This window comes from Cyphellophora attinorum, assembly GCF_001299255.1.
Source record: "Cyphellophora attinorum strain CBS 131958 chromosome Unknown Contig4, whole genome shotgun sequence".
Taxonomy (NCBI): Eukaryota; Fungi; Ascomycota; class Eurotiomycetes; order Chaetothyriales; family Cyphellophoraceae; genus Cyphellophora; species Cyphellophora attinorum.
In genome coordinates, this window is record NW_017253232.1 from 631,147 (window position 1) to 656,173 (window position 25,027).

At 51.4% G+C, this 25,027-nt stretch overlaps 7 protein-coding genes across 7 annotated transcripts; 5 read left to right on the forward strand and 2 right to left on the reverse strand.

Annotated features, from left to right (window-relative positions):
* Window positions 1-141: 141 nt before the first annotated feature.
* On the forward strand, window positions 142-1,254 carry AB675_6340 (uncharacterized protein; the record flags this gene model as incomplete). Its single annotated transcript, XM_018146624.1, has 2 exons — window positions 142-243; window positions 304-1,254. The coding sequence occupies 2 exons, from the start codon at window positions 142-144 to the stop codon at window positions 1,252-1,254; spliced, it is 1,053 nt and encodes a 350-aa protein (XP_018004038.1).
* Window positions 1,255-2,224: 970 nt separating this feature from the next.
* AB675_6341 (putative MFS-type transporter) lies at window positions 2,225-3,913 on the forward strand (the record flags this gene model as incomplete). The annotated part of the gene is made up of 6 exons (XM_018146625.1): window positions 2,225-2,283; window positions 2,335-2,641; window positions 2,693-2,926; window positions 2,982-3,429; window positions 3,504-3,671; window positions 3,732-3,913. 6 exons carry the CDS (start codon window positions 2,225-2,227, stop codon window positions 3,911-3,913), a joined length of 1,398 nt encoding a protein of 465 aa, XP_018003941.1.
* A 1,355-nt stretch (window positions 3,914-5,268) lies between these two features.
* AB675_6342 (3-(3-hydroxy-phenyl)propionate/3-hydroxycinnamic acid hydroxylase) lies at window positions 5,269-7,436 on the forward strand (the record flags this gene model as incomplete). The annotated part of the gene is made up of 6 exons (XM_018146626.1): window positions 5,269-5,497; window positions 5,556-5,632; window positions 5,684-5,970; window positions 6,022-6,339; window positions 6,392-6,537; window positions 6,601-7,436. 6 exons carry the CDS (start codon window positions 5,269-5,271, stop codon window positions 7,434-7,436), a joined length of 1,893 nt encoding a protein of 630 aa, XP_018003746.1.
* Window positions 7,437-7,585: 149 nt separating this feature from the next.
* On the reverse strand, window positions 7,586-8,645 carry AB675_6343 (Metapyrocatechase 2; the record flags this gene model as incomplete). The annotated part of the gene is made up of 2 exons (XM_018146627.1): window positions 7,586-8,139; window positions 8,192-8,645. 2 exons carry the CDS (start codon window positions 8,643-8,645, stop codon window positions 7,586-7,588), a joined length of 1,008 nt encoding a protein of 335 aa, XP_018004072.1.
* Window positions 8,646-10,798: 2,153 nt separating this feature from the next.
* On the reverse strand, window positions 10,799-11,740 carry AB675_6344 (uncharacterized protein; the record flags this gene model as incomplete). The annotated part of the gene is made up of 1 exon (XM_018146628.1): window positions 10,799-11,740. One exon carries the CDS (start codon window positions 11,738-11,740, stop codon window positions 10,799-10,801), a length of 942 nt encoding a protein of 313 aa, XP_018003883.1.
* A 1,972-nt stretch (window positions 11,741-13,712) lies between these two features.
* AB675_6345 (DNA polymerase epsilon catalytic subunit A) lies at window positions 13,713-20,459 on the forward strand (the record flags this gene model as incomplete). Its single annotated transcript, XM_018146629.1, has 1 exon — window positions 13,713-20,459. One exon carries the CDS (start codon window positions 13,713-13,715, stop codon window positions 20,457-20,459), a length of 6,747 nt encoding a protein of 2,248 aa, XP_018003678.1.
* A 2,323-nt stretch (window positions 20,460-22,782) lies between these two features.
* On the forward strand, window positions 22,783-24,542 carry AB675_6347 (Transcription initiation factor TFIID subunit 12; the record flags this gene model as incomplete). The annotated part of the gene is made up of 2 exons (XM_018146630.1): window positions 22,783-24,195; window positions 24,279-24,542. 2 exons carry the CDS (start codon window positions 22,783-22,785, stop codon window positions 24,540-24,542), a joined length of 1,677 nt encoding a protein of 558 aa, XP_018003813.1.
* Window positions 24,543-25,027: the final 485 nt, after the last annotated feature.

Sequence of the window (25,027 nt, forward strand, 5' to 3'; positions counted from 1 at the left end):
ATGGCGTAGACCTTCGATCAGGTGATGCTCAAGGATCCTGGACAGCGCCGGTCACATGAGCCATCTCGTTTTGATAAAACTAGAATCTCTTTGCTGGAGCTTACAACTACTTTTGTCGGGCATTGACGTGACACTTTCGGTATGGCGAAGATCGATGTTCATGCTCACTTCCTGCCACCGTTTTACAGCGAAGCATGCCGAGATTTTGGTCACGCAAAGCCTGATGGCATGCCTACTCTTCCGGTTCGTGTCCACGGCTGCAGAGCCTGCATCGGGCTTTGCTTTTACTGATATAGGTGGTAGGAGTGGTCTGCGAGCGAGCACTTGGGGTTCATGCAAGCAAACGGCATCACAAAGTCGATCCTCAGTATCAGCAGTCCTGGAGTGCATATCAAGAACACTGATGATGCCTTCAATCGTTCTCTTGCTCGGGACTGCAACGATTATGCCAGCGAGCTGTGTTCTCTGTATCCCGAGAAGTTTGGTTTCTGGGCGAGCCTTCCACTACCTGATTTGATGGGTACAATTGAAGAGATTGATCGTGTGGTGAACACGCTCGATGATGCTGTTGGGTTTTGTGTCAGTACGAACCACCATGGAATCTATTTGGGCGACTCAGCGTTTGACAAGGTGATGGAGAAATTAAATGCAGTCCAAGCAACGGTCTTTATCCATCCGACCAGTCCCTGTATACGGCACAACCATACCAAGCTACAGCAGGATGGCCAAGCATCCAGCGACTCGGTGCGCTCAACACTGCATCCTCTTCCGCAGTTCCCTAACCCTATGCTCGAGTTCATGTTCGAGACGACGCGTTCGGTAATCAATCTCCTACACTCCGGCACTGTCACAGAATATCCGGACATAGTCTTCGTCGTTCCGCACGCCGGAGCAGTTCTGCCTCCTATTCTGGCACGTTTTTCTGCCTTTTCAGCAGCTGTCTGCCCACCCCAACTGCGTGGAGTGGACCTGAGCATCGACGCCCTCAAACTGGCCTTACAGAAACGCTTCTACTTTGATCTAGCCGGAGCGCCATTCCCTGATCAACTGGCAGGCTTGCTCAATGTGGTGCAACCGTACACCTTGCTTTACGGGAGTGATTATCCCTTTACGCCCGCGGAGGGCGTTTCGATCCTCTCCAGACTCATGGAACGTGGCTTAAGGGACATGTTCCCAGGCAATGACGAAGCGATCGATGCCATCCTTTTCGGGAACGCCGAGCGGCTTCTTCAACGGAAGATGACTGTGCGCTAAGCCGTGTGCTGGATGTAGGCTTAGGACTATTGCAGACCGTCTGGCTTCCTGACCCGCGCTCAGCTGCACGGCTTCTGGCCGGCCCGATTGAAGCCTTGTGTGCAAACATAGGTAGCTTAGACAGTAAGCTTTTGGATGTCCGCAAGCAACCCACAGGGCTCAAAACGAGTGAGCAGTTTACTCATCGAGTGGGCGAGTACTCATGCGTTTGAATTAGTGAGTACTTACTATCCTCCTAGCGGACAACTCGAGTAGATGGGGGCGGAAAGGCCAACAGCTACCTAGGTAGGCCACACAAGGTTAAGGGAGAATAGCTCTCCTCTACCTACAATTCCCTCCCCCTTCTTCCTGACCAATCAGGTCCTGTGCATGGGTATGGTGGACTCTGCGTTGAGTACTCGAGTACCAAATTACAAACTAAGTACTCGATTGCCCACTCATTTCGAACCCTGGCACCCCACAATCCATCGATGGCTGAGTTCGGATGCAAGTCGTCCTGAGGATCTATCTAGCTGCGGGGACTGACACGGAACTGCTGTACGGTGGTGCCCGCAACATTCAGCTCTTGCCCGCAAACGTTCTAGGTCCCAGCTCAGCTCAACTGTCCGCGATCGTTTGCGCGAAGAATTTCAGATATAAGGCATTTGTTAGCCTCTTTCAGCGATTCGTGCCAAATCAGAAATCAAGCATCTATTCACCTAGAGTTGCCACAGCCGTAAGACTTCATCCAGCTTCTTCACTTCCTCCCATCGACAAGTCTCAAAATGGGTTTGGGCATCCTTGAACCTCGCAGCGACTCACCAGGTCATCACACTCCGGGCACTGTCCTGCTGGATACTCAAGCTGTCAGTGACAATATCAACGTGGCAGTGGACGCGATTGGCTTGAAGAAAGGGAATGGGAAAAGCGCAAGGATTATCTTGGTCCCACAACCGACCAGTGACCCGAACGACCCCTTGAACTGGCCGATATGGCAACGAGATTTGATTCTCCTGCTCTATTGCTACTGTACTATATGCTGCATTGGAGGTATGAATCCTGGCCTTTAGCAAGATTGTGGGACGACTGATGACGGAACAGGGTCGGGCCAATCGTGTCTTCTATGGCCATTGCCTTTATCACCGAATGGGGCATTAATTTCACCGACGTCACCCTCCTGACAGGATATCTGCTCTGTGCGACAGGCGCCACGGGAGTAGTCATTGCGTCTTGTTCTCGCAAGTATGGCAAGCGGCCAACCCTGCTGTGGTCAATTAGCTTTGCTTTTGGAGGAAGTGTCTGGGCCTCCTTTTCGCAGTCTTATGGCTCACTTGTTGGTGCTCGGGTCCTGCAGGGATTCGGCATTGCTATGTTCGAGTCCGTCACATACACCGTCATCAGTGACCTGGTGAGATCTCTGGCCTCATATTGCGAGGCTCTGTTTCTGATCTCCCGGCAGTACCACGTACATCAGCGAGGAACTCGAATTACTTACTACATACTGGCACAGTCAGGCCTTGCGACTTTTCCGGTCACTATTGCGGGGAAAATTACCATGGATCTTGGCTGGCGGTGGGTCTTCTACCTGCTGTCTCTGTTCATGGGACTTGCGTGGGTGCTCTGCATCTTATTTGGCTGGGAGACCATGTATGGTCGAACTGCTGTCTGCAATCTCGACACAAGTTCACAAGACGTGAGATGACATAATCCTGTCACAGCGTATACACGGCGCTGACACTTGGGTCTAGCAAATTGATAAGGTGCTCGAGCAGCAGTCTACATCTGTCCACGAACTTGAGACAACGACAGACTTGACAAACGCGCCAACACCTGCTAATGACGCAGAAAACACACGTGAAACGTTTCTACAACGACTCAAGCCATTCCATGGCACATTCAGTGATCAGAATCTGTGGACGCAAACACTGAGACCCTTTCTGGTTTTGCTCAATCCGTTGGTCATATGGTACATCCTCATCATCTCGTTCACTACTGTCTGGGTCATTGTCATATCATTTTGCACTGCTCAGGCCTTTTACAGACCTCCATACTCGCTTTCTATCGCACAGCAGGGGTACATGTCCGCCGGACCAATCGTGGGCGGGCTGTTGGGCTGTATCGCTTGTGGGCTGATCTGCGATCCGCTTGCGCGCTCCTTTGCTCGAAGAAACAGCGGTATTTATGAGCCGGAGTTCCGTTTGCCAATGTTTGCGGTGGCACCAGTCGTATCTACAATTGGCTATTTCTTGTTTGGAAATCTGATTGCACAGGGGGCGACTCCTGTGGCAGCATCTGCATGTTTGGCCTGGTTTATGTCTCGGTACAATTCGCTGCGGTGTCGGCAGGAGCTTATGTCGTGGATGCATTTCGCGACATTAGCGTGGATATCTTCATCATCGCGATGACGATAAAAAACTTCCTATTCTTTGGTTTCACATGTAAGTTCTACTTTACTCGTACTGTAAGTGAGCATCGTGTACTGAGTATCTGTGAACCAGACTTTCTGAACGACTGGTATGCCCGCTGGGGTCCTGCTAGGATGTTTAATACTATAGGTGGCATTCAACTCGCGCTGTCACTCACGACGATTCCAGTGTATATATACGGCAAGAGGCTTAGACACTGGTGGCACAATTTGGAGCTTTCGAAAAGGATACAGAGAGGTTCTCAAGCCATCTAGTTTTGACCTCTCGAACGATGTTCAAGTTTCCATGAACGAGGTTGTCCGACTGGATCCTGTCCTTCTGGGAAGTGGCCACGTTGGCAAGCAGCGCTGGCCGGATTGCAACTACAAAATTGATCAATGGGCTCTACACTCGGGTCAATAGATACTAGAACGGAAGGTCTTTATGCCACCATCAGTGACAAGCACCATCCGGTTGATATAACTGCCTGCTTGAACGCACAAGAACAATACGACGTCTGTCATGACCTCCTCTCTTCCAGCTCTTATCACTCTTATTCGAGGAATGAAACTTCTGGAGAATGCTCCTTCTTCTACGGTAGTCAGGATGGCTCTGAACCACACCTCGATCATCTTCAATTCGTAGAGTTCAGGGTGCAATGGCGTTGGCTCGAATATGCCATCGCGCAAATATAGTACCTAGGTAGGCACCAACTTGACCAGATGCACCGTCGTAGCTTTGGAAAGACCATACGAGAACGAGGCAGGCACTTCGCAGATAAAGCCGGCGATCGCTGCGGTCACAAGAGTTTGCGACTTTTGTTCAACGTTGCTTCTCTGATTGCCAGTGTCGAGGATAGGGAGGAAAGCGAGTATGTTGTAGGATACATCTATTCCATTGACTCCGACTGCCTTAGAGAAGTCCTTTGCTGATACTCTACGAAGACCCTCTTCGTACTGCCGAAAACCCCAGGGATGTTTTCCGTCAGTGGGGACTGCCCATCAGCTGTTGATTAGTTGATCTTCAGGGGTCTTGATAGACGCAACACGCATAGTGCTTAGGTGCGTTCACCCTAGAGTATCCCCCGAGACTCGATCTCTAGGCAAAGTCTTATGGGCGCTGTCGGAATCGAGCTTTGACTCCACTAACGAAAAATATCCCTGGACCTTCGTACAGGCGGGTATCTCCTGATTTTGATTTTAGGGAAACTGACGAGCTTCCAGCAATAATCACCATAATAGCAACGAGCCCAGTGACGCCGGCCAAGTTTACAGCCTATAAGCTTGACCTTTACTTCTGTTAACCTCGTGACCCTGTCGACATACTCTCGAGAAGTTGAATCAGCGGCTTTTGTCCACATCCTAAAATGCCCACAAACGTTCCACATATGCCGATGCCAATGATCTGCCCGCAAGTCAACAACTTTGACGCGAAGAGACGGGGCATATCTCTCTGGCAGAGGAGCGGAGCAGTGCAGTTGGCTCCCTCTGCTACAACTTCTGAGTCCACTGTCTCGCCATCTTGATGCTGCCATTCTGATCGATGGTCCGTGACTCTACTTAGTATTTCAAGGAATTATCTGCGCATGCTTACATACTCAGTCTACACGAAGTAGACAACAAAGGACTAAATGGACGCTGCTGAGGTCCCCGAGTGCACCGACGTACTCATCGTCGGCTGCGGACCGACGGGCGCGATGCTTTCAGGGCTCCTGGGTCAATTTGGAATACAGAACATCATCGTCGAAAAACAACCAGCAATCACGGACGATCCTCGTGGCATTACCCTTGACGAAGATGGTATCAGGATACTCCAAGGACTTGGGCTTTACGATAAGATATATACCGATATTGGCACTTGTACGTGTGTTCCCGGCGAGACTTTCGACGTGATAGCCACTGACGGATATCCCTACAGCGTTGGGAGTTGTCAATTTCATAACCAGCAGGAACAACTTGCATGAGAGACCCTTTTTGCGAATGGACATGGATACGGTAACAATGCGCCGGCCGTAGTCGACATTATGGGACAAGCTGACTGATCAGACCGAAGGAGGTACGGGCCATGTTGGAGCAATATCGCATTGTCAGCCAATCCTCGAGAAACATCTCCGCCAAATCATAGCTTCGCACCCTTCGTCGCAGTTGAGATGTTCGTCCACGGTGACTGAGATCCACGAAGATGATAAGTGGGTGTACTGTCAATATGAGGGTGCATCAGGTGCGCTGAAGACGATCCGTTCGAAATATCTCGTAGGTTGCGACGGGAAGACTGGTTTTGTTCGCAAGTGTTATATGGAGCCCAAGGGAATAACAATGGACCCAATATCTTCGTACGCCCGATGACAGATTTGACTTTGAGGTGGCTATTAATCTTACTGCAGTTTCGGCTACAACGAGACATGGGTAGCAATCAACCTTGAAGTCTTTCCTCCTACGCCTGAATCTCATCCGAATCTTCCCGTTTGGGACCGAGGCTACTCTTCTGAGCAAGTCTATGATCTCTACTTTCCTAGAGACTTCAGGTTCATCTGCAACGCCGAGCGACCTGCAGTTTGTGGAAGGTTTGGAAATGGACAACGCCGGCTATGGCGCTTTGAGTTTGTAGTCAGACGAGGCGAAGATGCCGCAACTATGGCCGAGATCGAAAATGCCATGGATATTGTGCATCCATATCTGACTCTACCTGGATCAAGCTTCGGGTGAGTACGACCATGCATCAATGGGCAGTTACGAGATATTGATGGAAAGAAGCGTTCCAGAATTCGAAGTCAAATTCCCATTCGATTGCATCAATATACTGCGCTGCAGACCTTTCGCCTTCTCGGCGCGGACTTGTAACAGATGGGCTGCCGGCAGAGTCATGCTGGCCGGTGATGCTGCTCACGTCTTCCCGCCTTGTGAGTCATCTGCAGCAGGAGCGTTTGTGGGCATGCATAGCATGACTGACCATTGTACCACAGTTGGAGGCCAAGGCATAGCATCCGGATTTCGCGATGCTTCAGGTTTGGCGTGGCGGCTGGTCGTCGCAGTCAAGCACGACGTTGCTGATCATCACTTGCTCCTCTCAGGCTGGTACAGGGAGAGGCAGCAACAGCTCCATGTGTCTTTGTCGACAACGGTTGCGAATGGCAAACTGTGCACGGAGGGCAACACATGGACCTTCGCAATTCTGAAGCTATATTTTTGGCTGATGCAATTCGTACCACCGTGCAAGCGTCTGCTGGAGAAAGGTGAGCGATTGAAAGGTATGGTGCGGTATCGCTGGCAGGATGGATTACACTTTGTCGACGATGGCTTTGGAGGAATGAGCTTGCCACAAGTATACTGCGCTCAAATTTCCCTGTCGGCAGCGGACGCATCAGTTTTCTTGACAGACGACCTCATTTTCCGGCATGGAAAAAGAGGCATATTCCAACTCGTTGTTCTGCCTAGGACTATCGAAGAGCTCAAGTTCATTAAGCATACGCTGGCGGACCTGGATGTTCTATCAGGAGGCTGCATCATCCGGAACGAGGCAACTTTCATAATCCAAACGTCAAAGGAGGTTCATGTCCCAGACGATATCAGCAGCAACGTCTTTCGACTTGCAACAGCTGACGAATTCGAACACACCAAGTCCTTATGCCAGGGTAGACCTGCACCGCGGCATTACGACATGTTTCGACTGGGGAGTGACCTCTGTGGCAAGAGGTTTGTGGTCGTTCGCCCTGACCGCTTCGTTTATGCGGCATGTGATACAGCAGAGCAATTGCAAACGGTCTGCCTTGGTGTTGGTCGAACGGTGGGGTTAAGATGAGGCGGCAATATGTCGTCACTCTGCGAGCACGCCCGATACTGGACTGAGAGAAGTTTGTAGCCATTTTTCCTACACGAGACCACTGGGCCACACAGAAATGCCTTGGCGTGTTCCACGCTCTGCCATGCCCGTTCCTGCCTAATTACCATCTATTTGTCCAACATCGTCTCTGTACTATCTTGGCCAAAATCATGCGGTATCTCCGGACCCCATATTGAAAATGGCCCTGCAGCATCCCTACGCACTGGAGTCGCCTCATTAACGACATCGCCATCGGCATAGTGCTCGATCTTGAACCCACTAGGGTCCTGCCAGTAATCAAAAATCTGACTTCCAAGGATATGTCGTCCAACTCCCCAGACACTCTTCCAATTTCTCTTTGCTAACCACTGGTGACCCATCAATTGAGTGTCAAAGTCAGTCACCTCATACGAGGTATGATGAAGATATGTCTTTCTGACATCGGGTGAAGCCCGCGACATGAAGAATGAGTGGTGGTCTGAGAAGATCTCGCCTTGATCGAGATGCAGGAACACCATCACGTCCTTGCTAGGGTCCCCTGGATGGTAGAGAATGTCCGACGGAACCAAGTTGAAGTTTGATGTGTAGAATTCAAGCTCAGTGTCGAAATTTGTGCAATTGTATCCGAAGTGTCCAAGCTTGTGCACGAGAGCGGGACCGTCATGGGGTCTCTGAAATACCCCTGGCCTATTGTCAGGACGTCAATCTCTTTGGGCTTTGACATGGCCTCTCACCTCTTCTGCGTTTCTGAAACGGAGTATTGAAAGAGGCCTGAAGGCCTGAAGCGACCGCCGACGTGCTATCGCCTGGGACATCTCGCTCAGCCTGGCCATAAATGATATGCAGAAACATATTTTCTGGACGGCTTAATGTTACCATGATTCCTCCTCCTGGGGCATCTTCAAGGGTCTGAGCTACCGCGTTCGGCAGTTCACGAGCTTTGTTGAAATCGTCCTCAGATGCTGCGACGAAAGCAGCACCTCGGAAATGAGCTTTGCCGTCCATGCTTTTGGATGCAACATAGACGTACTGGTCTCTGCCATATCCACGCAGGTAGGTGGTGTTTTCACTACGTTTTGCTTCGACAAAGCCAAAATCGATCGCAAACTTTTCAAATTCTTCCAGATCTGGGTGCTCGAAGTATACATGTGCTAGACGGGATAGCTGCACCTTGGATCGATTGTTCATGGCTTTTGCGGCCAACGTATTTCCAGAGAATGATTGCAACTGGAGATGGAGAGTGCAGCAAACCAAGAGATTGCTATCTAGTGGACTTTCTTCGCGTGTTCCAATACAGTTCTGGGCCGCTCGAATTCAGGTCATCCGAGATGTCAGGTAGTCTTGTAGCGTGCAAAGCAAGGCTGTGCCCGCATGTTCTGCGGGCAGACCAACGTGGAAGAAGGTAATGTGGACGTGCTTTCGCCACCAGCGCTTCATCCGAGCTTTGCGCCCACTACCTAGGTATGCACTACTGATTCTGCAGAGCTTGCCAGGTCATCTCCTACTAATGAAGACAATACTACATGATACCAAAACGATCTATCTGCTTGTTTGCTGGTTTTACGCTTTCTTGTCCGCAGGTACACTACCTACCTACTTAGCCCCCGTCGTGGAAGTGGCAGCTTTGCGGGACTTAAGCTGCGTCAAGATCTTCTGTAGGGCTATCGACTTGAACAGAAAGCTGATCTATGAACAAAAGCCTAAGGTGGTTTGCAGTGTTCTCACGTGTGCGATGTGCACTTCGACGACATCTCCACCTTGCAAACAACTTGTTGAGTACCGAAAGACGCCTACCCCTGCTGGAATGCCTGTCATTACCACTGTTCCCGAAGTTATGGTGGTGCCTATCCGTGTATTGGTGCCCATGTCCCTCTGCGTTAAGATCGAGTGTCTTTCGCTGCGTGACATATTCTGAATGCTTACATTGGCTCATATCGGACAGAATGTGTGGGTTTCCTCAGATACTCTCTGATGTCACCTTTGCCCATCTACCACGGCGCATCAGCCACTACTGCACTGCTTCATTCGCTCGGTGCTGAGCATTTAACACGATCAGCAATGCAGCGCCTATGAGGCTCTTCTGTGGTTTGTTGCCTGAATCAGGGAAGAGCTGGATGAGAGACAGCAGGGTATGAACGCCGCACAGAGCTTTGACAAGCTCGTCTGAGACGTCGTAGCGTTTGGCACCTTGCCCTATGCGTTTTGTTACCAGAAGTAGGACGTGGCCTGCTAGAGCATAATGATTCGTCACGACTAGTATGACATGAGCGTTCCATGGATTATATCCCTCTTCAAGACGACGATCTCGCGTTGGTCTATCTTCAGTCATGCGTTGGTGACCTCCCTCGCAACTTCTGCAATTCGCGTTTAGCTTAAGCCGGATGTCATGGTACTGGGAGCACAACATACGTCTAGAACCACCGACCACAGCGAACTTAAACATGGCAACAGCTATCGATCGGAGCATTCCTGATCGGAGCGTTCTGTGATGGAAAGGAAAGAAGTAAGTCGTAATGAACCTCACCATTGTCGACGTCACGAAGGCCATGTCTTTTCTGGGACAGCCTTCTGCCGTCATCCGGTCCACGCCTTATCGCCAAGCCACGTTAATCGTTTTAGACGGGTGCCGCTTCAGTGTGGCTTCCGATGTGATCAAACATCAAATTATCCACATCATGACTGCCGTCGGTACAGCTATTGGTGGACTGCTTTGTCGGCACGGCAAGGCACTTACCCCCAATCATCGGACCTTTAGAGACTGGCAGTAGACACGGAGGTCTGTCCTTACTGGGTCCAAAGGTTGCTGTCGAGTAAGACCCGACGGTCCGCTGGAGGACATACATAATCGACTGGTGGCATGACGACAGCCTTCCGTGTTCCACTTCGGGTGAAAGTCCTGATCTGAAAGGAGTACCCCTCTTGAACTCCATACGATTCCACCGCCAGCCACTGCCCGCAAGACACTGGTACAACACCATGCTCTAACTTGGTCGGGGTCTGCAGCTGCGAGCTGCTATATGTTCCCCCGCATCGCAAGCTCTATGTCCCATCAGCAATACCTCTTGCGTCACAATGCCGACATCGCCTGCATAGTCGTCACTCTGCGGTCGCGTCAGGCCTACTGAGCAGGCACTCGAGCAAGCCCAGGACGGCCAGTACGGATCTGCCTCGCCAGTGTCCATCGACGACTTTGTTGATCGAAAGGCACAGAAGTGCAAAAATATTTGGTTTCCATGAGACAGGACCTGGTTAAGCAGTTTTCCGCCTTGGGATTGCTGTACGAGCGACTCGGGTACTCTCGTGGCGACTGTCTCGCAGCGTTGACTTGACAGCCTACCACCTCAGTCATGAAGCTCGGGCGTACTCGGCCGGCAATCTGAAGCATCTCCATCTACTAAGCGGGCCACGATCGCCGCAAATTTTCCTGCCAGGCCCCATTCTGGCATTCGACGAAGTAAAGTACCAAAGTCACACAGAGTCATGGTCTGTGTTGCTGGCGTGGCATGTGGACTCATACTTGTTCCTAGCACGTGGCGAAAATGATCGATGTTGGACCCAAAGGCTTTGAGCTCTGGTAGACTGGCTTCAGACATGTCCACAGACATGTCTCTTACATGGCTGTATTTTGTGAAACAATACCATGCGACCGCTGCTGTGAAGAGAATCCTGGGCCCGTGAATTGCTGGTATGTTCTTGAAGGGAACCGACTGAAAGTATCTCTGGGCGGACAAGACATGCAGCATAGATCGCAACGCGGCTGTTGTTGCTGCCCATTTGGTTACAGCCGCTGTCGCATCTCGCGCCGCTTCTGGTCCGTCCCGCCCAATGGCAACTTCGAGTTGATCCACATCGGCCAACAGGTACAGATACGTCCCATGCCATAGCCCTCGGAGACAGAGATAATCAGAGTGCTGATCCAATATGGAACTAGCATGCAACTTGTACCAATCGAGGAGACACTGCTGATGCGCGCTAAATGCGGCTTGGTCCAGACGGTTGTGCAGTCGATCATCCATCATCATTGCACCCAACCCCTCGAGAGTGGCGTAAGCGCGGAAGAGATTGTTTCTGATGGTATTGTCCTGATAGAAGTGATTATTGCTATCGGGTGCTAGCGTATCGTGTTCAACGTGCTGCCTGTGAGCAGATACCCATTTCGACGCTGTATTGGCCTCAAAGGAAAGTAAAGATTGCTGCTGGCTCTTCTCTGAGGTCGAGTGTCTGAGCAGTGGACGGCGATGAAGCAACATAGACAGCTCTGCATCATGAATCTGCAATGCCATGGTGATCCTAGAGGTCTCGATTAGCAAGGGCGTGGTCTCGGAGTGACAGTGTAGCTGGACCTCGTCAATTCTTCCTGTTTTGCCCATTCTCGCCATGAATACTCCAATTCGTGTCCTGAGAGATTTTCAAGTGTGAAAGAAGGGGGTGAAATTTCGAGAATTTTGTTTCGGCGCACCGCCTTGACCATTTAGCAAAGCATAGTTCCCTCTACGGGCCAGCCCTTACCGCAATTACAGATCCATGATAGGAATCGAATATTGCAAGATGCTTCGGATCCTTGAAGAATGGTCAGCTCTGGACACTTTTTGGTCATTATTGGCCATTCATAGCTTACTCCTGATAGCATTGCAAAAGTTTGACCAATGATGCACGCCTGTGTAACTGCCAGGAGTTCACCTCTTCCACGTCCATGGAAATAGTCTGCCTGTATTTGCATCAGAAGGAAGCTAAGTAGAAGAACGGAATACTCACTGAGGTAAGTATCTTTCTGTTGAGACTCTCAAAAATCCGACGACCGCGCTGTGCAGTAGCATTGGAGCCTAGAAGCAGACATCCTATAGAAGCCATCGAGATGAGCAACAGACCATTTTCCGATGTGGGTCGAAAGGTGGCGGCGTGAATTAATGGAAACACTGGATTGAAGCATTCAAAATATCTTCTAATGCAGACGTTCTTCGCCTTGTCAGCGATCAGCTCATGTGCGATGCACCTGCTTACGAATAGATCCGAAGATGGGAGCAGATCTTCCTCTGGAAACCGCTGAAGTAAAGTCCTTGTCAGATCCCGACGGTAGTCCTCGTCAATCACGCTAGGTGCCTCGGGAGAAGAGGTTGATTGCGAAGTGGCTGCCAAGGCCGGTCGCTCAAGCTTACGGTGACTACCCTGAATTGTTGTGAACCATATGTCGCTAAGATCAGGAAGGGTAGCAAGGCCCTGACTCCCTGTCTGGGCTGGGGCGATCGACAAATGAATGTTGTCGTTGTGAAATGTATGGGAAACTTGGGCGTCCTGTGGGTGTCCTATAAGTTGCCCAGCACTGAAATCGTTATTCAGTGTCCACAGATCAGCAATCTCAGACCATGCAGAGTTGTTAGTTTGCCACACGGATTGGTCTATTTCAAATTCAGCGACAGGGTGATCCGACGGAATCTCTGAAGTCGCGGTCCATTGTGATCGTGGAAGCTCATGGGCGGTGCTGGGTAGTACATGGATCGGGGACTCGAAAGTCGTAGTCTCTTCTATTGGTAAGACCGTCAGAGAGCTTCATGAGTATGGTCATTTCGACAACTTGAGCCAGAACCGTCTCTACGGAGACCACATCGATAAAATTGAGAGGAATTGAAGCAATCGCGCTCAGGCTCGGGCTTTACCGTATGTCTGTCCTTCGACCGGCATCGGGTCATTCGGGCTGGCATTCGTCGGGAATTCTGAGTGCAATCTAGCCCTGTCTCGGCCAGCATGATGAGACTTCATGTGCCGAGACAGAGTGTCCCTGTGTCAGATTAGATTTGTTTCCATGGAAACCATGAGGACAGTCCTACTCTCGTGTATAGCATTTTGCACAACATGGGCACGTGAAAGGTTTCTCTTTTGTGTGAGATCGTACATGGCGAACCAAGTGCTCAATCCGCGTAAACGTACGGTCACAATAATTACAATGCTGAAGCGGCATCCCAGCCGAAGCAAGACATCAACGAACACTGCTGTATGGTGACGAACGTTCGATCTGCGTGATAGGTATCGAAGGATTTAGGGACCTCGGGACTTGAGGAACTCGCGCTAACGTTAATTGGCTTGGCAAGCTACGCGACTCGATTCGACGCGTTCCCCAAGTCGTTCTGCAGTAGCGACTGCAGCGGAATTTCGCAAACTCCTACAACGGTACTTGACGCAGTGCAAATCGGTCGCGGACTGCTTTCGAGAGAGCTCAATGTATCATCACCCGCCATAAACCCAACATTCATAGCAGCCATGCCTGTGCGGAAGCCCAGCAAATATGGCAACAACCTCAGAGCGCCAAAGCCTGCGGCGCGTGGGCCTCGACCGAGGACGATCGATGCCTCCGAGCTCAGAGCCACAGAGGGCACATCGCAAGATGAAAAGATGCAAGCTGTCCGCCTTGCGGATAGCATAGACGAGAAGATGGGTTTTCCGCGATTCGATTCGGGCAGGAAACGTGTCGGATGGCTCTACAACATGCACAGTACATCAATACCGGATTCTCGAATAGCCGCTGGACGAGCTGGCGTTGATTTCTACTTCATTGGCGAGGATGGCCATAATTTCAAAGCCACCGTGGAATACGATCCATACTTCCTCATCGCGGTGAAGCGTGGTCGGGAGCAGGAAGTTGAAGAATGGTGCAAGAGGATGTTCGAGGGGATGGTCAAGACCGTGTCTAAGATCGAGAAGGAAGATCTGTCCATGCCAAATCATCTGCTGGGATACAGACGGACTTTCCTCAAGCTGACGTTTCCGAGTGTATCTGACCTCATGTCGGTACGAAAGGTGATTATGCCGATCGCCGAGCGAAACAAGGAAAAGATCACTGCCATGGACACTTACGCTGAGGTTGCAACTGCTACTGCCGGATTCGACATCTACGACGAAGAGGAGATGAATGATAAACGGAGCAACGCCATCCTGGAAGCAAGCGACTTCATCACAGACATCCGGGAATATGACGTGCCATATCATGTCAGGGTCACCATCGATCTTGACATTCGGCTCGGAAAATGGTACACGGTCGAAGCAAAGCACGGGGTGATATCCCTGACGTGTATTGAAGAGCGGCTGCAGCGTGCAGATCCTGTGGTACTCGCATTCGATATCGAATGTACCAAGCTACCGCTCAAGTTTCCGGATGCAGTCATCGACCAGGTCATGATGATTTCGTACATGATTGACGGGCAAGGTTTTTTGATTGTCAACCGAGAAATCGTATCCGAGGATATCGCCGATTTTGACTACACTCCAAAGCCCGAATATCATGGACCTTTCATTATTTTCAACGAGAAGGATGAACGAGGTGTACTCGAGCGTTTCTTTGACACCATCAAGCAAGCGCAACCCACGGTTATTGCCACCTACAACGGCGATTTCTTCGATTGGCCATTCGTGGAGGCTCGGGCAAGCGTGCTCGGCATAGACATGTACGCCGAGATTGGCTTCCGCAAGAACAGTGAGGACATCTACTACAGCGACCACTGCGTACATCTGGACTGCTTTGCCTGGGTAAATCGCGACAGCTACTTGCCTCAGGGCAGCCGTGGCCTCAAAGCTGTCACTGTCGCGAAGCTGGGCTACGATCCGGACGAATTGGATCCGGAGCTCATGACACCTTACGCAAGCGAGCATCCTCAAATTCTTGCCGAGTACTCCGTCTCAGATGCAGTGGCGACATACTACCTCTACATGAAGTATGTCCATCCCTTCATCTTCTCACTGTGTACGATTTTGCCTCTCAACCCGGACGACACACTTCGAAAAGGCACCGGAACACTATGTGAGATGCTACTCATGGTGCAAGCCTATCAAAAGAACATTGTTCTTCCAAATAAACACAAAGAGGCGCGAGAAGCGTTCTGGGATGGTCACCTGCTTGACTCAGAGACCTATGTTGGTGGTCACGTTGAAAGTATCGAGGCAGGCGTCTTCCGCGCCGACATTCCCGTCAATTTCGCCATCGAGCCTTCGGCGATTGATGAGCTGCTTAACGACCTGGACGCTGCATTGAAATTCTGCATTGAGGTTGAAGAGAAGAAATCATTGGACGATGTTACGAATTACGACGAGATCAAACAAGCGATCACAGAGAAGCTGATGAGCCTGAAGAATACCCCTAATCGACACGAACGACCACTAATTTACCATCTGGACGTTGCGTCCATGTATCCGAATATCATGACGACGAACAGGCTGCAGCCCGACTCCATGATATCAGAATCCGATTGTGCTGCTTGTGACTTCAACAGACCTGGCAAGACGTGCGATCGTCGATTGCCATGGGCGTGGCGTGGAGAATTCTTGCCTGCGAAGAGAGACGAGTACAACATGATTCGAAGAGCAATAACAAATGAGAAATTCGCTGGGAAAGGACCAAAGTCATTGGCGCGGACCTTCCAAGAACTGAGTCTCGATGAGCAAGCCTCTGTGGTCCGCAAACGTTTGCAAGACTACTCGAAGAAGATCTATCACAAGATCCACGACTCGAAGACCATCGAGCGCGAGGCAATCATATGCCAACGAGAAAATCCTTTCTACGTGAATACTGTGCGAGATTTTAGAGATCGACGATACGATTACAAAGGAAAGCAGAAAGTCTGGAAGGGCAAGACCGATGAATTGAAGAGCGCAGGAGCCTCAGCACTCGAGATCGAAGACGCCAAAAAGATGATCACATTGTTCGATTCACTACAATTGGCCCACAAGGTCATCCTGAACTCATTCTACGGCTATGTGATGCGAAAAGGATCACGTTGGTACTCGCTAGAGATGGCTGGAGTGACTTGCCTCACCGGTGCACATATCATTCAGATGGCACGTGAACTCGTTGAGCGCATCGGAAGACCGCTTGAGCTGGATACCGACGGCATCTGGTGCATGCTGCCAGCTACGTTCCCTGAGAACGTCCAGTTTGTGCTCAAGAATGGAAAGAAGCTCAATGTGTCCTACCCCTGCATCATGCTTAACCATCTTGTCCACGCCAAATTTACCAATCATCAATATCAAACTCTGGTCGATCCCAAGTCACTGAAATACGAGACGCATAGCGACAATTCCATCTTCTTCGAAGTGGATGGGCCATACAAAGCCATGGTGCTGCCAACCTCCTTGGAAGAAGACAAGAACTTGAAGAAACGTTATGCTGTTTTCAACCACGATGGCAGTCTTGCTGAGCTGAAAGGGTTCGAGGTCAAGCGCCGTGGTGAGCTAAGGCTAATCAAAATCTTCCAGACACAGATCTTCAAGGTCTTCCTCGACGGGACGACTCTCGCGGAGACATATGCCGCTGTCGCGCGCGTGGCGAACAGGTGGCTGGATGTTCTTCACCAACGTGGTTCGACTTTAGCAGACGAGGAGCTGATTGACCTCATTTGCGAGAACAAAAGCATGACCAAAACACTCGAAGAATATGGAGCGCAGAAATCGACGTCCATCACAACAGCAAAGCGTTTAGCCGAATTTCTGGGCGAGAATATGATCAAGGACAAAGGTCTCAACTGCAAATACATCATCTCAGCAAGGCCTCGCAATGTACCGGTGACTGAACGGGCCGTCCCGGTGGCCATCTTCTCCGCCGAAGAAAGTGTGAAGCGGTACTATCTTCGCCGATGGTTGAAAGAGGACCCCTCCGACATGGATCCACGTTCCATCATTGACTGGAACTACTATCTCGAGCGACTCGGCTCCGTTATACAGAAGCTTGTAACCATTCCGGCAGCGCTGCAGAAGATTCCCAATCCAGTCCCGCGAGTAGCACATCCGGACTGGCTTCAGAAACGCATCAACATTCGGGAGGACAAATTCCAACAACAGAAGATGACCGACCTGTTTCGAAAGGAGAAGAAGCCCCTCGGCGAGATCTCACTGAATGGGCTAAATGTACTCAACCATCGGCTGCCCGCGTCTGGCGATATCGAAGACGTGCTAGACCACCAAGTAAAGGTCCACACACAAAAGCCGACCGCACAGAAGCGAAAATCCCCTGAACCAGCAGTCAACGCTGATCCATTCGCAAGCCTGCCCTCAAAGATACCCAACATTGAGAAAAATTACTCGAAGTGGCTACAGTATTCCAAGCAAAAATGGAAGATTCAGAAGCAAGCTCGCAGTCGACGAAGGCAGCTCTTCGGGGAGCGTGCGAATGTGACGACCGATGCCATTGGCAGCTTCTTCCGCAACCAAGCTGAGATGCTGTTCATCAACACCTGGCAAGTGCTGCAGCTCCGGGACGGCGACTCACCGGGCGAAGTGAAGGCATTTGTGCTTATTGGGAAGAAGATCCATGTTCTCGTGGTGAAGGTGCCACGTACGCTATATTTGAATCTGAAAGGCGACGATTTGCCCGAAGTCGACATCACTGATTGCGAGGTCGAAAAGGTCAACCACATCCTGCCCAATGGACACCCGTCAGTGCATCTGTTCCAGCTTACCATGAGCGAGGACACCTATCTTCGAGAAGCCGAGAACGTATCGCTGCTTTGCAATCACTCAAGCGTTGAAGGTGTGTACGAGCAGCAACTGCCTCTGTACACCAGAGCCTTGTTAAAGATCGGCAACTTGTGTTCATTCGACGAGAATCAGAAAGGTGTGCTCGGCAAAGGTCTCGAGCAAGGGTTCGATCTGTCGTCCCTGATACGCAGTCCGTCCAAGTCGACGTACGTTGATGATCCGAGTGGACTGGCTTACCTTTATCTCTATCATGTTGCTTCTGGGGATCGACAAGTGTTCGCTCTTGTGTCGACAGCCCGATCAGAGGGTCACATCATCGTCCTTAGCCGAACTAGAGATGCACAGGGCTTACCAAATGTTGACAGGATGTATTTGGACCAGCTTACACGGAAGAAGGACATCGAAAATGCCACGTCCAGCGCCTTGTTCGACTACCAGGACGAGCTCAAATTCAAGATCTCCCAGGTGACGACAAAGCGGAAGGCACATCTCGAGATTGCCGACATTGTCAAGAAGTGGAGATCTGAGGAGACCAGGGCCACCATGCTCATCATGCAGACAACGCAACATCGTCAGATTATGCACGACATCAGAATTCTGAAGGAGTATCCCGTGCTCAGCCTGCGCACCGAGGAAGCGGACGCAGAGTTTCCACCTCTCGGCTGGCAAGCGTTTACCTTCAGGCGTCTCGTCGGTCACTATCTCGGTGTCGAGAACTGGATCTCACATCTTCTCGAGCTTGCGCGCTACGGAGACGTGCCAGTGTGCAACCTTGAGAAAGAAGACCCTCGATATCTCATCGACTTAGCCTATGCCCGCAGGCTACAAAGCAACAACGTCGTGCTCTGGTGGGCAGCAGGCCCTCGGCCCGACCACGCTGGGCACGAGAAGGATGACATTCTTGGTCCAATGCAGGAAGTGGTCGAGTTACCACAGACGAACAATCCTGGGGCATATACGTCAGTGTGTATCGACATCGAGGTTCAAAACCTTGCGATCAACACGTTGCTCACGTCTTCGCTCATCAATGATCTTGAAGGTTCATCAGATGCATTGGGCTTCAACCCTACAGGCGACGAAATGATATCGGACGATGGCGGAGCTGTCTCGAAATCCCAGTCCGGGTTTGCCCAGGAGGCTTTGCAGGTGCTTCGTGATATGGTCAAAGCCTGGTGGGCGGAAGCCTGCAACAACAGCCCATTGGCCGACGTTATGGTGCGGCATCTGTTGAGGTGGATCGCGTCCCCGTCTTCGTGCCTGTACGACCGTCATCTCCACTACTACGTGCAGATGATGTCGAAAAAGGCGTTTCAACAACTATTGACGGATTTCCGAAGGGTAGGCTCCCAAGTCGTATTCGCCAGTCCAACCAGACTGTTGCTCCAGACATCGAAACAGGATGTCGCCAATGCCTACGCTTACGCTCAGTACGTCCTGAAAGCCATACAGCAGAAGCCAATGTTCCACTTCATCGACCTGAATGTCAAGGACTACTGGGACGTGCTGCTTTGGTATGACCCGTACAACTACGGCGGTAAGGGCACGCCTGAGATCAGCGACACCATCAACAACGACCAGCTCAACACCGTCGTCTACTGGCAGGTGGCGCAGTTCCTCCCCGTACCTCTGCAAAGCGTCTTTGATGACTGGATTGTTGATTTCATCGAGATTCTGCAGAAATTGAAGAGACCGGAGGATGAGTTCGGACCAGATGGAACTCCAAGGCAGACACAATTACCACAAAACACTTTCCTGAGCCTGACCGAGAATCCAACAAGCACGGAAGTCACCACCATTCTGCAGGAAGACTTCTCCAGGCCGCTGATCAAATACATCCGGCAATTGATCCGAAGACAAAGGGATGAGATGTTGAACATAGAGCTCGAAAGTGACTGGCGATTTCCAGAACATCTGCCAGGAGGCACGCTTGCCATCCAGGAAGGCTCACGAAAGGTGCGAGACCCAGTACTGGAGCTGGTCAAGGCCTTGATGCAGATGATGTCTCTGTCGAAGCCACTTCAACTCGAGGCACGGCTGCTTCGAAAGGAGCTTCTGGACTTGTTTTCGATTCGAGAATTCGGCGCCGAAGCACGCTTCGAGAACCCAAGCAAGAGCCTCAAATTCGAGTCACTGGTGTGTGACACTTGCACAGCGCTGAGAGAGCTGGATCTCTGTCGAGATGAGGACGTCATCCCGGCTCCCAATCCTGATGACCCAGGTCAGATGATAGACAAGCCATGGAAATGCCACAGCTGCAGCAATGACTTCAATCGCCATGTACTCGAGGAGGATCTGATTGCAAGGGTTGAGAAAGAAGTCGTTCGATGGCATACCCAAGATCTCCGGTGCAAGAAATGTGGTGGCTTGCAAGGAGACGACAGCATTTTCAAGGAGCACTGCTCTTGTGGTGGAGAGTGGACCATCAGCCTGGAGAAGTCAGCGGTCAGGGAGAGGATGAGCATTGTGCATCGGGTCGCGGATACATATGGCATGCGGCTGCTGTTGAGTGTGATTGAGAGCGTTCAAGCGATGGGTTTGGCTTAGTAGCTTCTGTGTCTAGATTCGATGGATTCTCGGATATACATAGAGGCATTGCATAGCGATAATGTTTAGCATTTTCGAAGGATCCAGCGTATGCAGTCTTTGCGCTTCGTGAGATTGAGACCTGATCGCTATTGTCTTAATGGTTGATTTCTATGGAAAAGGCTCAGACCGGTAGCTACACTAGAAGAACACGTACCGTGAAGGAACAGATTCGGGCAAAGGAAAGCGACACAAATAGAATCTACGATGTCCAGTGGAGATGATGCAGCGTCGATTCTCACAGCAGCGGTTATCGACGATGAGCTTTGTGGTCAAGATAGTACTTGGTATGTGCCAGTATCGGACCCAAATTGTGACTCGCGGACTGGGTGGTTCATGTAGGGGCAGCAGGTACTCCTATGATAACGACTGCCGTTGGGCTTCCCTGAGCGTCCACCGTGGCTAGTGTACTCGTAAAACCGACAACGCCGCCGGTGACGTAGATTGTATCCAAGGGCCTGGGACCCACGGCGGTAGTGGTGGTCATCGTGGTGGTCGTGGTGGTTGTGGTTGTGGTGGTCGTCGTCGTGGGAGTGGTGGGAGTGGTGGTAGTGGTGGTAGTGGTGGTCGTTGCGGGCGTGGTGGTAGTGGTGGTCGTTGTGGGCGTGGTCGTAGTGGTGGTCGTAGTGGTGGTAGTGGTGGTCGTCGTAGGGTGTGGTGGTAGTGGTGATCGTTGCGGTCGTTGTGCACGGCTTGTCTGATCAGTACATTCTTTCGAACCCATCAACTTGCCTACCTTATGACTTTGGATGCATGAGCAAATGGCGGAGACGACCTCTTTACCCTCCTGCCGGAGTCTCGAGAATGCGGCAGCTTGATTCGTCGGAGGCTTGGGAGCCGGCGTGGTCAATGTCTTAGAAGTCGTTGTGGTCGATGCAGCGCGCTTGACCTTGTTTTGTGTTGTGCAGCCTGGCGGAAATGCCCTTTGACAGAAGGATTGAGCGAGCCCGTACGATTTCAGCACTGGGACTGAAAGATGTATTAGAAACGGGTGGGTAGATCAACAACTCCTCTTACCGATCTCGCCGTAGAAGCCAGTAGAGCAAATGGCACCTGCACGTTCTTCGAGCTCCCAAGGGATAGCAGCCGTGAGCCCGCCGATGACCGCAAAGATCAAGCCGATCCTGATGAGAACCATGGCGGTGGAGTCACGAGACCGATTTCAAGCAGGACAATGTTGCAAGACCCCGGGAAGAGTGAGGAGGCAGACATGCTGAGATACAAATAATATCGGGAGTCCGTTGGAGGGCTGGAACTCCTGAATGTCGCTGGCACAATTCATCTAGGAGTCTGAGTTTCCAATTGATACAATTTGTACCCGGGCAGATCATTGGTAGCCGCATCCAATGTGGCTTTGTGAAGACTTTGAGGGTTCTCAAGCTTTAAACAAGGAGTAAGTAAAGTGGGAGATCATTTCTGCATTGACTCGATTTGCACGATGCGTTGATGCCGTAACTGTGGGTATGGCGTTCTTGGAGCCAGTGATTGACTTTGAGACACCAGCAGAATGCCATCTGCACATCATCGCTCGGTGCTCGAATTCGGATTCCATTGTCTCGTGCGTGCTCCACCGAAAGTCTGGAAGCAAGCGATACCGCGGAAGAATCGTGGGAAGACGTGGTAAGAAACTCGACACGTTGATGCTTATGCTTCGTGGATAGAGGCAGAAAAGGTCTTTCCTATTAGCCTGACTCACCTCACTCAAAGTGAGAAGGCCCAGCTGGGCACGAGCTGGGCTGTAACGCTGTATTGTGGTTGCATTAACGCTGTCTGAAAAAGCAGCAAGACACGCGGTGAGAGGGATGTGGCTTCATACAGGTCCTATGCTGCCAAGGCTGAAGCCTCGCGCAGTCGATTGGGGGGAGCATCATACCTCACATGTGTCCCAGCTCGCTTCATTTTCACCTCACTTTCGCATTATCAGCGACTATTAATCAGCCCAGCCACTACCACGCGCTCTGCACACGAGAAGCAACAATCGAAATCATCTCAACTATTATTTTCTCGCACTTCCACAATCGCGCCGACCATTATTATTGCAGGGCCCTTGCACCTTGAACCTCTTCCCGCAAGCGACCAACGCCACGCATCAGACGCAGGCATCCTACCAATATCATTTGACTCTGCTCTGTGTTCCGCATCCATCGTAGCCATCGCCGTAGGCATCACTCGAGAAGGAGCCGCTCACGAGCGGTTCCCATCCGCCTAAATCGCCCTTCGGGGCCGCCAGGCTCCCCAGACCTATTTATCGGGCCACTTGTCTTCGACTGCCGAGACAGGCACAATGGACAACACCCAACAACAGCGCACAGCCCAAGGGCATGGGTCGCTCATCAGACCGGAGCAAGTCTCACGGCTTCCTCAGCTCAATGCGCAACAGAAGCAACAGTACGAACAACACGTGCGGAAATTATGGGAAGTGATGAATGCAGTTCCACAAGGTGACCAGAGACAGACCGAGGCATACAATAAGCTCGTTCAGACCTCTCAGACGTTGATGGCAGGCATGAAGAACTTTCAACAAATGGCGCAACAACAGAAGAAAAGAGAGCAGATGGTGGCCCAGGCTGCGCAGGCAGCATCGGCAGGACAGCCAGCTCAGGGCGGTCAAACAGCCCAACAGGCAGCAGGCCAGTCACAGGGCCAAGCCTCTGGGAATGCGACAATGTTCAACCAGCTCTACCAGGGTATCCAGGACAAGGTTAATGGTCTTGTGTTTTACTATCCCACAGCCATGGTCGAGGGCACCAAGCAAGCCGATGACTGGTTGCGCGAAGCTAAAGCTAGGTATGGGCAGGCGCTGCAAAGGCTGCAAGTCGCCACAACCAAGTACAACGAGACCAAGACGAATTACAGCCAACGTCAAGCCTCTGGACAAATGCAGCCGCAGGAGGAACAGTCATACCGAACCAGAATGTCGCAATGCCAGAAAGCCATCCAGGAGAGCCAGAATTTCATGGAGAAGTTTAGAAATCAACAGAACGAATTCCGCGCCCAGCAGCCGCAGAATCAATACCAGAAGCAAGCCAGCCAACAAGGGCAAGGCGCAGCAGTCCCAATGTCTGCAGGCGGTACGCAAACCAACACACAGGGACCTCCAGCATATTCGATCAGCGACGCAGTATCCGCGGCTAGAAACCAGCAGGCGCAAGCGGCCGAAACTGGGCAGGCAAGTGTCACTCCCACAAATGCGAATGCTCCCCAGCAACCAAACCCCGCCGGAGCAAGTGCAACCCCAGTGAAGACCGAAAACCAGGAGCAATCCGCGTTCGCTTCACAGGCGCAGGCAAGTGCCTTGAACAATTCACTTCCCCAGTCCGCAGGTGCTCGTCCATCGTCACAACCGCAATCGGCACTTCAACAGCACGCATCGCAGCAAAATATCCATGCCCATCCTCTAGCGCAAAATCTAAACGTAACGAAAGCGCCACAACTAGCCATAACCAAGAACCTGCAAGTTACCGAACCTCGTCCTGTATCGATGCCTCCGTCGCGGCCTACCATGTCCGGTGGTGCTGGCGTTGGCATGCCTGGGTCGATGAGTCAGCCTGCCATTCCTCTGCTACCAGGATACGTGCTTGAGCACTCCGAAGATGGTCGCGTTCTGGGCAGGAAGAAACTCAACGAGCTCTTGCGGGAAGTCGTCGGACCCGGCATCGGTGGCGAAGAGCAGTTCATGAGTGCCGATGCCGAAGAGGTGAGCCTTTTTTGCACCCCAATTCTATCACTACCCTTTCCATTTGTACAAATATCCAGTACTGATATGGTTTTTTGCCTCAGATCTTCCTCCAAGTAGCAGACGACTTCGTGGACGACCTCGTCACTATGGCCTGCCGCCTCGCCAAAGCCCGCCAGAGTCCAATGCTCGACCTTCGCGACATTCTTATCGTCCTCGAGCGCAACTACAATATCCGCATTCCGGGCTACTCGACCGATGAAATCCGAACGGCGAGGAGGCCGCAGCCGGCTACGCCGTGGGCGCATAAGATGGCAGCGGTGCAGGCGGCGAAGGTCACTGGTGGAGCAGGACAGAATGGTGCTTGAGTCGTGTAGTGTTGCGATGTGAGCGTACGATGTAAGCGCTGCGACTCTTGGGTCACGAGCCCGACGTCATTGCACGCGCGTCCATGCGAGACGATGGAGCAAAGAACAATGTCGACGCTCCAGAGTCAGAATGGCAGACATTCTTATCATCACCCGCGACCAAGGAAGCTCTGTGCGTGCAAGGCGCGTATCCTTGCGAGACTCGGAGCCTCTCGATCGGCTGAGGATCGCCAAACCGCTAGGTTATGGCAACAAGTGCTTACAGGAACCTGATCTATCGGGTCTCTATAATATTATCTCCAGCTACCTCACAGGTCCATCTCCCGGAGAGATTGTGTGCAAGATGACATTCTATCTCACCTGCGAGTGCTCAGACTGCATATCTTGTAATTCCAGCAGTTCGCTCTTGCACTGACTCGGCCAGCACCGTGTGTCATGTTGCCTCGTGAAAGCACGAGGTATAAATGTGATGACCCTCTCCTCAC